We start from the raw sequence: 15,533 nt of genomic DNA on the forward strand, positions 1-15,533 counted from the left end.
GGCTGAGATCCACAGGTATTTAAAAAATGTTAAAAGAGGACAAAGTGTCACCATGTAATGACTGCAGCTGTTCACTGACGTACCCCCAGCTCCTTGTTATGTAACCCCAGTCGCCTCTTTTTCTGTGCGGTTGTCTCACACACAAATGATGAATCGCAAACTGAAAAAGGGCGGTCGTTTCTATCGGCGAACTGTGACTCACTCAGAAAAGAAAATACATCCAGAAAATGCAGGTTTACAGTAAATATGAGACCTAATATGTAAAATAAAGAATTCTTAGGTTTGAGCAAATTGTTTGATGAAATTTGTCTTTCATCAATTCAATAATTGAAAAAAATCTTCCTTTATACATCATCTGGAAAACAGGAGCAGACAACAGGAAAAATTAGATCATGAGTTATTTCAGTTTGGCTACATAACAATGTTGGTGAGGGAACAAGGCTCCACAGTTATTCTATGACAGCTGTGTGAGGCTCTGATTTGGCCAACCTGAATTCTTCATGGATGGGATGGTTCGCTATATTTAGAGGCTCACAGTTATATTGAAGTGGCCTCAGACCTGCTGCCTATAGCTCACTGTCTTTCTCTGCCTAGACAGTCTCTAGCCTTTTTTCTTTATTCCTTCCTTCTCTACCTAAAAGAAAAGAAAAAAAAATGGACCCGCAAAGTTTAAGGGAAGATCTTCGTCTCTTTCAGAGCACACTGCTACAGGATGGACTAAAAGAGATGCTGAATGAGAATAAGTTAATTGATTGTATTCTAAAAGTTGGGGACCGAAGCATCCCATGCCATCGGCTCATTATGGCAGCGTGCAGTCCTTATTTTCGGGAGCTCTTCTTCTCAGAGGAGGGACAAGATGTGAACAGAAAGGAAGTTGTTCTGGAGAATCTGGACCCTAACATTATGGACGTTATTGTGAATTACATGTACTCCGCGGAGATCGACATCAATGATGATAACGTTAAGGATATCCTGACTGTTTCCAATCGCTTCCAAATCCCGTCTGTGTTCACAGTTTCGGTGAATTACCTCCAGAAGAGGCTGTCCAGGAAGAACTGCCTGGGAGTCTACAGACTGGGACTGATGCTGAATTGTGCCCGGCTGGCAATAGCAGCTCGAGATTACATCGCAGATCGCTACGAGACCATAGCCAAGGATGAGGATTTCCTAGAGCTTGCTCCACCCGAGCTTTTTGCCATCATTGGAGCAGATGCGCTGAATGTAGCTAAAGAAGAGACGGTGTTCGAGTCTCTCATGAGGTGGATCAGAAAGGACAAAGACAAGCGGGTGAAATCTCTGGAGGAGGCCTTTGACTGTGTCCGTTTCCGATTGCTCTCGGAGAAGTTCTTCAAGGAAAAAGTAGAAAAAGACGATCTCATTAAAGCAAACCCAGAACTTCTCAAGAAACTGAAGACTATCAAGGAAGCATTTGCGGGGAAGTTACCAGAGAAGAAAAATGGAGACGACAAAGAGGGAGAAGAGAGCAAGCTGCCTGGTTTCCTGAATGACGAGCGCAGATACGGCATGTATGCCAAAGACATGATCCTGATGATCACCGACAACGCTGCCGTGGCCTACGACAGCCAGGAGAATGAATGCTTTCTTGTTGCGATGACTGAGCAAATCCCTCGAAACCATTTCAGCTTGACATCAAAGAAAAACAATCTGTATGTGCTGGGAGGGCTGTTTGTGGACGAGGAGGACAAAGAAAACCCACTGCAGTGTTACTTCTACCAGGTAGAAAAGTTCCCTTTACATCACAAAAATGAATTGTAATAAGCCTTTCAAATACTCATCTGAACACGGTGTTTCAGTTGGACAGTCTGGCTGCTGAATGGATGGCTCTACCCCCCATGCCCTCCTCCCGATGTCTCTTTGCCATGGGCGAATTTGAAAATCTAATCTTTGCTATAGCGGGAAAAGATTTACAGACCAATGAGTCTATTGATAGCGTCATGTGCTATGACACGGAGTAAGTTCAATCCATACATTTGATGATTATCTAATGTGTTGTGGTTGTAGGAGTCAACTGTCTATTCTGTTTTGTTTCTTTAAATGTTCCTGTAGAAAAATGAAGTGGGCAGAAGCAAAAAAGTTACCTTTGAAACTCCACGGCCACTGTGTGGTCTCTGAGAATGGACTGATTTACTGTATTGGAGGGAAATCAGATGATAAGTAAGTAATTACAGTCATCACAAATATTTATTCATTTAAAATCATCCATTTCATGCCATCCTGATTCTTCCTCTGATTTCTTTGTTTCTTTTAAAAAAGTAAAGCAACCAATAAGATGTTTGCCTATAACCACAAGAGGTCAGAGTGGAAGGAGGTTGCGTCCATGGTCACACCCAGATCAATGTTCGGGGCAGTTATCCACAAAGGGAGGATCATTGTTGCAGGAGGAGCCAATGATGAAGGCCTGACAGCTGCATGTGAAGCCTACGACTTTGGAACCAACAAGTATGTATTTGGTAAAAATGACATCAATTTACTGTCTTATTATGCAACATAATGGCTTTCTTGAGTTTTGACCATCAATATTCACTGGCTGTGGTACAGGTGGACAACATTCACAGAGTTTCCTCAGGAGAGGAGCTCCATTAACCTGGTGAGCAGTGGAGGCCAGCTGCTTGCTGTGGGAGGCTTTGCCATGGTGGAGGACGAAAACAAGGAGTGTGCACCTAGTGAATTAATCGACATCTGGCTGTAAGTTTTTATAATGATATAATGATGTAGTGATAACAAAAATATTTATATTTGTTCTTTTTTTTAACGTCAGGTATGAAGATGACAAGAACGTGTGGACTGGAATGATCAAAGAGATGCGATATGCAGCCGGAGCATCGTGTGTCTCAATGAGACTAAATGGAGTCAGAATGCCTAAACTGTAGAGGAATGAAAAAATTAATGGGTTTTAAATTTACATTGACATCCAACAAAAATCTTGAACAGCAAAAAAAATGTTTGCATTCCTTCCTCATTTTTTTTTTTTTACTTTAATGTTAAAACAATCTGTGCTTTTCATTTTCTCTAAAAGAAAAGTTGGATTTCTTGCATTTTTAGATAAAATGTATAAACACAACTCTGATTCTAACACCACCCATATGTTTATTTTGTTTTATATTAAACACAACTGTTGTTAAACAACTAACAGTTGAGAGCCTTTTACAAACTCCTCTGTTGTACCTAATAAAGGGAAATATGGATAAAAAAGAGTGATGCTGCTTTTCCTCATTATGGCTCTTCCCCAAGTGAGAAAAAAGGCTGTTTGCAGCTTCTTGAGGCAAAAATTTGGCTTCGAGACAACAGTTGTATATTTTGTTCTGAGGAAGGCATGGCAAATGTGTTTGTGTAGCACATTTCATACACAAGGCAATGCAATGTGCTTCACATGGTAAAAAGTGCAACAGAAAACATGAAATATGAAAAACATTCAATCAAATTAATTAAAAACCTCAAAGGAGTGCCTTTAACTTTGATTTAAAAATGTTCACATTGGATGCTGACTTCAGCTCTGCTGGCAGTTTGTTCCACTTCTCTGCAGCATAACAACTAAAAGCAGCATCACCATGGTTGCTGATGACTCTGGGTTCCACCATCTGACCTGTGTGCATAGATCTGAGAGACCTGCTGGGTTCATACCTGACTAACATCTCACTAATGGATTCTACACCAAAACCATTCACAGATTTATACACCAGCAGCAGAACTTTAAAGTCTATTCTGAGGCTGACTGGGAGCCAGTGTAAAAATAATCTGTTCTTCCAGTGTCAGTATTTTTAAGCTTTCTGGTCTGAAATCCATCACTGGCTCTGCACTAAAATCCATTATCTGGATGAATTTAAGGAAAATTATGTAATTTTTGTTCTTATAATGGACAATACACATCATAACTTCCTTGTCATTGTACTTGGACAGTTTTTCATACATAAAGCAAAGTGTTTCAAAATTGAAGATCATTTCACTGCCTTTCACAATTAATTTATATATTATAAATAATTAAGCTACTAACTTTTTGTGTACGTGATTGAAGAATTTACCTTGACACAAAAACCATAGCCCCCTTTAAATCAGATTTCTACTGTACCATTGAACTATTTTCTGTGTATATTATTTAATGCAGTATTAAAAAGAATGTTTATATTAAGCATGGAACCTGTAAGTGATACATTTTAGGATTTTATCAATCAGAACTGGGTCATTCACTAGAAAATCAATCTAAATGTATTTTTAAACCCAGCTCTAAGGAATATGCTTATTTGTAGGGACCTGTTTATCTTGTGGGGATATGCACGTTATTGTCCCCACGAAAGAAGGTTCTGCGAAAAATGCTTTCTGGTAACCAGCTTATCTTGTAGGGACCGTCTTATCTTTTGAGAACCTGTTCATCTTGTGGGTGCTTGCTTATCCTGTTGGGACCTGCTCATCTTGTGAGAACCTTTCTATCTTGTGATGATCTGCTTATCCTTGCGGGGACCTGCCTATTTATGGAGACATATTTATTTGCTGAATCTGCCTCTCTTGTGGGGACCTGCTTATCTTGTCGAGACTTGTTTATCCTTGTTTGGAGCTGCTTATTCTTGTGGACCTGCTTGTCTGGTCACCTTACTGTAGCTTTGTTCATTATCAAACAGTCACTGTTGAATGTTTGGATTTCAAATGATTGCTTCTAGTTTCATCACGGGGCTAGGCAATCTTTGAGAACATGCAAACTAAGAAATGCTCTGATCATACAATCAGATGCTGTTTTATCCTTAAATAGAAATAACAGACAATGAAATTTCAAATTTATTTGAAAATGTGTTTTCAGTCGCAAAAATATTAACTTAATATCTTCTTCTTTAGATATGCTTTCCAGGCATCATGTGTTGAAAGCTCCATGGAGTTCCACTCAAAGTGAGGAATCTGTGTGAACAAAGGCTACATGAATTACAGTACAGCCATCAAAAAGCACAATAACTAATAAGTGACTCATCACTAAATGATTTACCATCTCGTGGGATTGAAAAACTCACCTGCACCACGCGATACCCTAAGATTTCAAGGTGTCTCTTCCTCATCAATACTTCCCCTTTCATATGATGGGAGTTTTTACAGAATGACTTTGAATCAAGAAAATCCACAGCAACACTGTGAAATACAAACAATGAAGACAAGGCCATGCATACATACAATTCTTCTGATATTTTCCATCATAAAATGCTTGACTTATATTTGCTAATGACTAAAAAGATCCTGGTATTATGTTAAAAACTATAAATGAAAGTACAATCGTGGCAATCTATATTAAATTGTTTATGCAAAAGCTTCATTATATCCTGCAGCCCGTTATTGGTTATTACAAATTTTAACAGTAAAGATACATTTGGTTTAATGGTAGGTGGAACCTGAGCCATACAAGCACAAGGAGAACATGCAAACTCCACAAAGAGGTCCTATACCGTTGAGCTCCAGGTGGGAGCTCGTCTCTGGTGTTCTCCAGCAAACTGGAATCCCAGTGATCGTTCTTTCTTTCTGACATCTGTAGCGTGCTCGGCTCGCTGTAACCAAGTGGCTGCATGTGTTTGTCCAGTTTGCATTCGAAATCTGAAGAATAAAGCATTGCATTTTTTTTTGTATGTGCAACACTCTTGTTGGCTCATATACACTGCTACACACTTCCCTCGACAGGATTTCCAGAGAAATTCAAAAAAAAGATGCAATGTGTTACAGAGACACATTAAAACAATTTTTAACCTGTTTTTATTATGCTCAGAATATAATTATTTTAACCAACTAATTCCACTCACCGACGGTGTAGAAATATGGTGTTACAACTGCTACTTGGACACAGTTAATGCCCCCAAAAACTTCTCCAAGCATTTTATGGATTTGCTGCTGCAAAGGACTGACCTGTCTATTCCCTTAAAACACAATTAGACAAGATGATGATGATAATGTTGTAATGGCATCAAACTGAAATGTAATGAATAAATGGCCGGGTTATCCTCAGACCTTTCTTGTGTAACTGCTGGCAGTAGCGCTCATGAAACCAGGGCACTTGATACTCAGGACACTCGAGGCAAACGGCTCGATTGAGCTGCATGAGGCGCAGTCGAGTCCGCATGTTTCGATGATCAAGTAGGGCTAAAGCATAAACATTAAAGCTTTCAGACCACAAGTGCATTAGTACATTTGGATGTTTCATATGTTTTTTTCTCACTAACAGAGGGCTTACTCTCCAGTTGGGAATCAAGCTTTCTCAGAAAGTCGATGCTGAATATTTTCCTGATAAGTTCTTCAGGGAAACGGGCGGTTACAGCCAAGAAGTATGCCAGGAAGACGAGCAGATGAGGGTCAAAGGAGCCTGTATTAGGCACAGAGTTTTAAACACGAGGGTCATTTCACAAATTAAAAAACACCCCCCAAAAACAGAGTAAATGTTGTTTACATTTTTAAGTTACTAGTGAAAAATAAGCAACAAATTAATATAAGACACAGAATCACTCTACAATGACTTCTTGTAAAGAATTTTCAATATCCGCAAAGTGGTGAAATAACCCAGAGTTGGGGTCCAAAATAAGAATGAAAAAGTCGCATAAAGAAGAGAGAAGAGTCATCTTTATACTAAAAATTCAAATAGATATCAGACTTGTTCTTACAATCCCATATATAATTATGGGCCAATGAAAATATAAATATATATTCTGAGAGGGTATGTGAAGCTGTATTATTATACCAAATATGAGTTTCCTGAAGCTGAAAATGGAAGAAAAATAAGGATGCACAAAAATTGGCACATCACCCCCTCACTAATTTCTCCACATCTCAAAAAGTGTTCATCTGATCAACTGAATTATTAGGTAACAATTGGTAAAAAATTACAGAATTTTTTTAGACTGAAGTGTCCTTAAAATTTGTCCAAATGACATGGAATGATCCATAAACCAAGTCTAAATATAAAATATGGAGTGTGACTGTTTACTTACTGATATACGGAGTGAAGCGTTTTATACAGGCATCATACAGCTCGTCTACTTGTGCAGTATCGTAATTCAACAAAGAAAAAGGCAGCAGGGTGGCATAAGTGGCTGAGTGGTGAATCTAAAAAATTGCATGAAGAATAGAGTTAAACCATGCTTGGTTAATCTGATAACTACGTGAGGTTCTTATAAGCACCTTATCCATGTTTTCAATAGCCTCGGAGGCAATTCGATCCATCAAAGGAGGACAGAGGAAATTTGTTCTGGTGAAAAAAGAGGCCAGCTCAGGGACATTAGTCCAGCTTATCTGGTCTATCATCCTCTGCAGAGTGACCATGGTTTCCTCCAGCAGCATCTCCTCGAACCACTCGCCAGAGTTGAACTTGAGCTCATCAAGTAGTGCGTCCAGCTTGTTGGCCGTCTGCAGCCTGTCATGGCCACAGCGGTTCAGCGTCTGCAGCAGGCGTACATATTTACTGGGAGTGTTGAGGCGGTGTGACGTGTCTCTGTGTACCCATTTGGAAACAGCGATTGCGATCGTGTTGAGCTCGTAGACATCGCACTGACCCACTACTGACTCGATGCGGGTCAACGCGCCGTCCTCCAGTCGTGGGGAAGGCAGCAAGGACAGCACGCGGACCAGCATGGTCAATTCATAGGGCAAAAAGCTTTTTTGCAAAAACCTGCAACAAAAACTCTCAACTGTCAAACTCATTAATTCCAGCAAGTTAATTTCTTTATTTGAAATAATATGTTATGGTTTCATTTATACAGCTAAGTTTTTTCAGGAAATTTACTGTGATCTCCTGACATGTTTCGACTGCCAACTGTCAGTCTTCCTCAGAGGCATCTACTGATTTCTTTCATGTAGGGCTGCACAATTAATCGATTTTTAATCGTGATCACAATTTTAGTTGCCTTGATTTACATTTAAAATACAGGCTCTGCACTCTGTAATAATGTATTTATTCTGTTAGTCTTTGGAACATTTTACATTCTTGGGTTACATTTTTTTTTTAAATCATAATTCTTATTTAAAGCTTCCTTTTACACTGTAAAATGTACACATATTGTTTGTTTAAAAGTAGTGTAATAAAATATTTATCGTAACATGATAAATGTGTAAATATTGATAAAAAATAATCGTGATTAACGTTTTGACCATAATCGTGCAGCCCTACTTTCATGTGTCCTTATGAGAACGCCCGGAAAGAAATCATCCAAACAAATGAAAGCGATTAGTAGATGCTCTGAGGAAGACTGACAGTTGGCAGTCGAAACAGTAAATTTCCAAGTAAACTTCCTAAAAAAAAAGTTGTCTGAATAGATTAAATCAGACTCATTGCTCAATAATGTGGAGCAGGATTTGCGTCTCTTATGAAAACTTACTTGACCAAAATGTCTCTTAGGGTATTGAGAAAATCAGGGTTATGATACTGCAACAAGGCAAGAGCTTGTGTGATACGGGCGATCTCCACCCGCTTGTAGACATGAAGGTTTTTCTGGATCACGGACACAATTCTGGAAAGATATCAAATGCAAATTTAATTATCAACTTATAAGTGGAAGATAATTCAAAAAGACTTGGCGTTTTTACATTATTGATTATAATAAGGAGCTCTCTAGGTATATCTACACAATAGATACCTCTAAATTCCACCCTTCAGTAAGGGTGTGAGAAAAAATCGATTTGGCTATATACCGCAATATTTCACCGCGCGATTATCGTATCGGTCCAAAAAATGTCCCAACCGATTTTTTTAATCATGTTTTTTAATGACAAAAGCACATATGCATAGCACGTAAACGCCCGGTCACTATGTGTCAGTGAAACACATCTCACCTTGTTAAACTACCTCACTCCTCAATGCATTTTATCTTTGATAGATGTGGTTAATTTTTTTTTTCAAGTATTTAAGAACTTAACATTATCAGAATCTGTTGTAGAAGCCAAAGTTAAACTTCTTAGAAAAATGTAATTTGACAGTTTGATAAACATGTCACTTACTTTTGATATTTGTAGTTAGCATTTATTTGTTCTCGCAAGTTGAAAAAAATTAAATAAATTGTATTTCATACAATTTTGTACTTGTAAAGGTGAAATTTGTAATCATAGATATAGCGATATATCGCAACACATATCTTTAGGTTACTCTCGTAACCCCAGTTCTATGAGTAACATGAGTGAGATGTCTCACTATAGGATGTGACCTCTGTCTAGATGCCTCAGAAGCACTCTATTTCACTATACCAATCCTGATTGGCCGGTGAAGCGCGATAGTCCGCTGGGAGACCCTCCCACCTCCTATCACAAGGGTGAGGCAAAGGGACCCTGTTCGGGCCTTGCCAAAAGACGCGCCAGTCTCCTGTAGAGGCACCAGGTGTTGAACACCGCACAGTGCCGACAAGAGCCCAGAGATTCGACCGCCATTTGGGCATGTTTGATGCCCAGGCTGCTCGAGCAGGATTTGTGACCATCCTTGTTGGAGATTCTCCCACCACATTGACAAAGGCGAGCCACAGAACATCCCGTCCCCTCGGCCTCCATTTCTGCTTGATGCAGATAATGAGAGCATGTGGATTAGCTTGGACTACAACGTGGCAGCTAGCACTGGTGCTAGCGAGAATGTGAGCCAACGTGAGCCGGAACGTTGAAGACGTCGGGGACAGCGTTGGATTTTCGAACAGCAGCTGGGTCGCTGGAGTTCGGAAGCTTGAGTGCCGTGGTACAGAGCTGAAGCCAGGTCGTACACCATAGTGAGGGACCAGGAGGGAGACCAACGTGTGCAGGAGCCTGGAGGCGTCGAGGGCAGTGGTCTAGGACGACAGCTAAGTGTGCTGGTCTTGTGGCACGGAACGAGAAATGGGGCTGTCACCGGAATAAGAGGCCGCTAGAGACCAACGCGTGCTCCGAAGCGGCAGCGTCGGAAGGAGCAGTCAGCCGGAGCTGAGGCTGAGAGGCTTCACGTGCCTTGTGGCAGTGAAGGACAGGACTCACCGAGTCATCTCGGTCATCTTTTTAAATATCGGGATATATCATATCGTGACATGCAAATTGTGAATCGTATTGTATTGTCGAATTCAAGTCAATGTACACCCCTATCCTTCAGATCCATAATTACTAGATTAGAGACGACTTACTTGTTCAATAGGTTAAGATTCCTGCTCTGTATTTCTTCCAGGACTTGTACTATTTCCAAGGCCTGGTGTGCGTTGAATTCATTTGCCAAGAGGAGAGCACTGTTTTCCAACCTGACAAGAAGGAAACCACAAAGCAGAAAAAAATAGTTTTATAGTCTAATGTAAACTAAAACTAACACTACCAATCACAAATAGTAATACGAACCCTTCTCTGATCTCCAAACTAGCCATCGGAACCAGAGAAACAAACAGTTTGCTGAAAGAGATTGTATCAGTGCTTGTTTCAATCAGTTCAATCAACCTCTGTTCAGCAACCAGCCTGAAGTCACAGTTGTTGAACTGCAGGGACTGATAGTGCCAGAGGATGATGGTGATGTCGTCCACATTCATTCCAGATATGTTTTTCAAGAAGATTTCATTGCACTTTTCCAGCAGAGGACGGTGAATGAACCTACTGTTGCGCAGAAACTGAACTATTCTTCGTGGGATGTTATTGTTGAGAGGGTGTATGGTAGAAAGAAGGTGGTCTGCTCTGCTGATAAGAGCATCTCGCAGACGGGGAGACACCAGTGAAAAGGTGCTTATCATCAGAGCCATCAGCACTCTGAAAAACACAAATAAAACTAAATATGACAGTAATATCAAACATACACAACTATATATTATATATATATATATACGCACTTTACACAATCATTAACATCAGTACGCCTTGCATCAGATTAGAATATTAGACTCTTAACCAACCTGGCGTCATCGATAGAGGGCAGCCTCTGATCCATAATGTGGGTGATTTGGCCCATTAAAGGACTGTGCTGTAGCTGCTGATCTCTCAAGCAGATGGCCAACTTAGACAGAGAGGACAACGGTAATCTGCAAAAAGTCCAAAATACACACACAAAAGTTTACTTATTCTTATTCTTCTGTTGTTTTACAGTCCAATCCAGAATGTTTGGCCAGTTTGAATCAAGAAAAGAATAGTAGAGGTAGGAGTAATATGTATTTAGTGATGCACGATATCGGATGATATTAGCTTTAAAATTAAGTATTCAACCGATAAAAAACAGTATTTCGTTGAGGTTTCATTTATTTCGGCAACTTTTTTCAGGAAGTTTACTTTGAAATTTACTTTAATCTCCTGACATGTTTCGACTGTCAACTGTCAGTCTTCCTCAGAGGCCTCTACTGATTGCTTCGATGTGTCCTTATGAGTTCTTTCTGGGCATGAGCAACCTGAGAGTTGATCTTGAAAAAAGCAATTTTTACCACACAAATAAGAAAATGTAAAGAGGTAGTAACTGTTTTAAGTAGGACAGGCTGTGATTATCTTGATTGGTTTAAAAACAGTTGCCATAAACAAATGACATGTTTAACATAACATCTGTTGAAGCATTTTCTTGTTTTGCGCTATTAATGATAACTGATGTTACATCATTTTCAGCTTTTGTCTAATGTCTGCATTTGCCAGCGAACCCACATGATAAAAAGTCTGCATATAAATTCTAAATGTACATCCACTACTGAAGGTAGTAAGAAATTAGTAATTGGAAGAAAAAGGGAATAAATATCTGTATCGATATCAATTATTGGACTAATGAGTTGTAAAATATCAGCCAAAAATCCAATATCGTCCATCCCTATATAGGTATATTGGTATCTACATAAATTCAGTAGCAGTAGTAATAATAGGAAAGACAATGTGTGTACACATGGAAATTAAGAATGGCCCTGCAATGGACTGCAATCGGTCCTGAATGAAGGGATAGTCAAAGATGGATGGAGGATGGATGGATAAAAGGAATCTGAAAGAGCAACTATACCTGTCTAATCTTAACCAGGCTTCTGAAACTAGCTGCTGTATGAGAGTGTCATGTGGATCCACTTCCATCCTGTAAATGGAAAAGAAAAATGTCTTACACGAACAATCAGAAGAGCATTATTGAATGGACTGAGTTTATCTGTAGTACCTGAGGAAGGCATAAAGCATGTCGATCAGTATCAAATCATCCATGAGCTCAATTTTGTTTTCCGCCAAAACCTTGAGGGTCAGGAACTGCTGGTGAATCTTGGTTTGGTCTGTGGTTCTGAGCAGCTGCGGGAGTTCTTTTTGGAACTGCCACAGCATTCGCACGGCACAGCTCACATGGTCCACCGTGAGCTTGGTTTTGTTCTTTCCAACCACATCAAACACTTGATCCTCAACAGAGCAAACTCTCAGCTGCTCCAGAACCTGGTCTCTGTTGGCCCAGCCCACATGGAGACGCCTTCTAAGGAAGGGCATCACACACCTGAGGCGAAGCATCATCGCCACACATCTGAGCTCAGGTTAAAGGTGAAGTGGGGTCTTCATGGTAAGGAAGGATGATGGGCCTGCTCAAGATTAGTCTGTAGTGAACAATGGCAAACACTCAATTTAAAGTCCTGTACGGAAGATTTGACTTTCATCACTGTATTCTATTTCTACTTTTATCTTGACATTCCGACTTTGATCTCGACATTGTATTTAAACTTTATTTTCCAAATTTCAACTTTACTCTTGATATTATATTTCAACTTTATTCTCATGTCTACTTTAATCTGGAAATTTCTACTTTAATCTCGACAATGTATTTCAACTTTATTCTCAAAATTTCGATTTTAATCTCGAATCTTCTCCATCAAAATCGGCCCAAATCCTCTTCCGTACTGCTCCATTTGAAGACAAATACACATTAAATATAGGCAGTGGCTATCCGTACGGTTGCCGTATAGTATACTGACCTATACAGTATAGTATAGGTCATGTGACTAAGACTAAAGCTTACCGTAAACCTAACCTTAAAAATTGTTGAGATACTGGGTTATAACCTAAACTGCTACGTAATTGTACTTCGGTAACCGTACCAATAGCACCATGGGTTGTCCGTACGGCAACCGTACAAATAAGACACTTTCTTAAATAAAACTCTAACCAGCAGAATCACACTTGTTTTTATGACATGTGAACATATTGTTCCACATGAATAACAACAGGAACCAAATACATGGTTCTTGCTTCTGCAGTGAGATGGAAAGCATCTCCATGCCATCAGACAGATATCCGTGTACTGTGAGGTTATCCTCGCTGAGCTGAGCACGTTGTTGTTCACGTAGAGACGTAAACTAAGACTAAAAGCCTGTCGGCGATGCTGCTACAGTCAGCGAACAAAGGCCTGCATTATATAGACGTGTCGACAACAAAATGTATCAATAAAAATCAAAACACGGTTAATAAACTCTCTCAAAGTCAACATTACCTAGCATGTGTGCTAAGATGTTTTACTTCCGTAGCCAGTGACATAAGCAGCAGTCGTTAGTTTTACCCCGGGTTAAGCCTGGCAGGCACCAACATGGGCGTCATTGAGCAGCAGGGGTGTCGAATTCATTATAGTGGGAGCCACATGCAGATAACTAATTTCATTCACAATATTGTGCTCTGATTCATCATTTATAAATGTAAAGTACGAAATGCACAGATCATCTACAAAGTCACAAACAACTGGAGCCAACAGTATTACATATTAATTAGTATTACAAACTAGTTACATTCAAGCACTCTTTTCTTTGATTGAAAATGTTTGTTTTGCTGAAAAACAAAGAAAAAAAGGAAAAGCGATATTTTTAGGATTGATTAATAAGACTCAAATGTCCTACATGTGGCCCAAAGACAAAAAAAAATCAATCAATATAATTATTTCTTACCAAATAAAACTAATTTCAAGGGGGAAAAAATAACATTTTCAATCCATGAAAAAAGTGTTGAAATGCAACGTTTGTGTGTTAAATATTTATTTAATTTCAACACTTTTTATTTCCATGAAAATGTTTTTTATTGAAGTGAAGTTTTAAATTAATTAATTAATTAATTATAAAGACACAAATGTACCCCCATACTTAGTTTCACACCTTTTCCATCATAAAAATATAAAGTAAATTTGGCAGCAGAGGCAGATTAAATCAATTTCATAAAAATAGTAAATATTTTATTTCTGTAAGCACCACAGCTGCTTACAGAGGCTCTCTCCCCTATCTTCCCCCCCTCCTCCCACAGAGACACCTTTCTCCATCAAAGAGAGAGATGTAAATAGACTTTTCAGGAGACAAAACCCCCGTAAGGCTTGTGGACTGGACTCTGTCTCTCCTTCCACCTTAAAGCACTGTGCTGACCAGCTGTCTCCAGTGTTCACAGACATTTTTAACACCTCACTGGAGACATGCACCGTACCAGCCTGTTTTAAGGCCTCCACCATCGTTCCTGTCCCTAAAAAGCTGAGGATCACAGGACTTAATGACTACAGACCCATCGCTCTGACATCTGTGGTCATGAAGTCCTTTGAACGCCTCATGCTCTCCCACATCAAGGACATCACCGACCCCCACCTGGACCCCCTGCAGTTTGCCAATAGATCCAACAGGTCTGTAGACAATGCTGTAAACCTGGCTCTCCACTTCATCCTCCAGCACCTGGACTCCCCAGGCTCCTACGCCAGGATCCTGTTTGTGGACTTCAGCTCTGCTTTCAACACTATAATCCCAGCTCTCCTTCAGGACAAGCTTTCCCAGCTGAACGTACCAGACTCCACCTGCAGGTGGATCACAGACTTCCTGTCTGACAGGAAGCAGCACGTGAAGCTGGGAAAAACCATCTCTGCTCCCCGGACCATCAGCACTGGGATCTCCTCAGGGCTGTGTTCTTTCTCCTCTGCTCTTCTCCCTGTGCACCAACAGCTGCACCTCCTCTCACCAGTCGGTCAAACTCCTGAAGTTTGCAGACGACACGACCATCATCGGTCTCATCTCTGATGGAGACGAGTCTGACTACAGGTGGGAGACAGACCGGCTGGTGTCCTGGTGCAGCCAGAACAACCTGGAGCTCAACGCTTTAAAGACAGTGGAGATGATAGCAGACTTCAGGAAGAACCCAGCCCCCCTCACCCCCCTCACCCTGGGAGACTCTACAGTGAGCTCTGTGGAGTACTTCTGCTTCCTGGGGACCATCATCACTCAGGACCTCAAGTGGGAGCTGAACATCAGCTCCCTTATCAAAAAAGCTCAGCAGAGGATGTACTTCCTGCGGCAGCTGAAGAAGTTCAGTCTGCCAACAAAGATGATGGTGAACTTCTACAGCTCCATCATCCAGTCCATCCTCTGCTCCTCCATCACCATCTGGTACGCTGCAGCTACAGCCAAGGACAAGGCCAGACTGCAGCGTATCATCCACTCTGCAGAGAAGGTCATCGGCTGCAATCTGCCCTCCCTCCAGGACCTGTACGCCTCCAGGATTCTGAGGCGTGCAGGAAAGATTGTGGCCGACCCCTCCCACCCCGGTCATAAACTGTTTCAATCTCTCCCTTCTGGAAGGAGGTTTCGGTCCATCAGGACCAGAACCTCCAGACACAAAAACAGCTTCTT

General features: G+C 40.5%; 2 protein-coding genes across 2 annotated transcripts; one reads left to right on the top strand and one right to left on the bottom strand.

Annotated features, from left to right (window-relative positions):
* Positions 1 to 275: 275 nt before the first annotated feature.
* klhl41a (kelch-like family member 41a) lies at positions 276 to 3,215 on the top strand. Its single transcript, XM_028436372.1, has 6 exons — positions 276 to 1,737; positions 1,815 to 1,972; positions 2,068 to 2,175; positions 2,275 to 2,460; positions 2,560 to 2,706; positions 2,780 to 3,215. Exons 1-6 carry the CDS (start codon positions 655 to 657, stop codon positions 2,889 to 2,891), a joined length of 1,794 nt encoding a protein of 597 aa, XP_028292173.1. The 5' UTR covers positions 276 to 654; the 3' UTR covers positions 2,892 to 3,215.
* A 1,560-nt stretch (positions 3,216 to 4,775) lies between these two features.
* On the bottom strand, positions 4,776 to 13,429 carry fastkd1 (FAST kinase domains 1). The gene is made up of 15 exons (XM_028436371.1): positions 13,379 to 13,429; positions 12,071 to 12,488; positions 11,924 to 11,992; positions 10,851 to 10,976; positions 10,309 to 10,707; positions 10,104 to 10,214; positions 8,352 to 8,483; positions 7,159 to 7,645; positions 6,969 to 7,083; positions 6,218 to 6,346; positions 5,995 to 6,126; positions 5,790 to 5,903; positions 5,442 to 5,586; positions 5,016 to 5,130; positions 4,776 to 4,905 (listed from the first exon to the last, which is right to left on the bottom strand). Exons 2-15 carry the CDS (start codon positions 12,406 to 12,408, stop codon positions 4,822 to 4,824), a joined length of 2,496 nt encoding a protein of 831 aa, XP_028292172.1. The 5' UTR covers positions 12,409 to 12,488; positions 13,379 to 13,429; the 3' UTR covers positions 4,776 to 4,821.
* Positions 13,430 to 15,533: the final 2,104 nt, after the last annotated feature.

This window comes from Gouania willdenowi, chromosome 21, assembly GCF_900634775.1.
Source record: "Gouania willdenowi chromosome 21, fGouWil2.1, whole genome shotgun sequence".
In the NCBI taxonomy this organism is placed as follows: Eukaryota; Metazoa; Chordata; class Actinopteri; order Blenniiformes; family Gobiesocidae; genus Gouania; species Gouania willdenowi.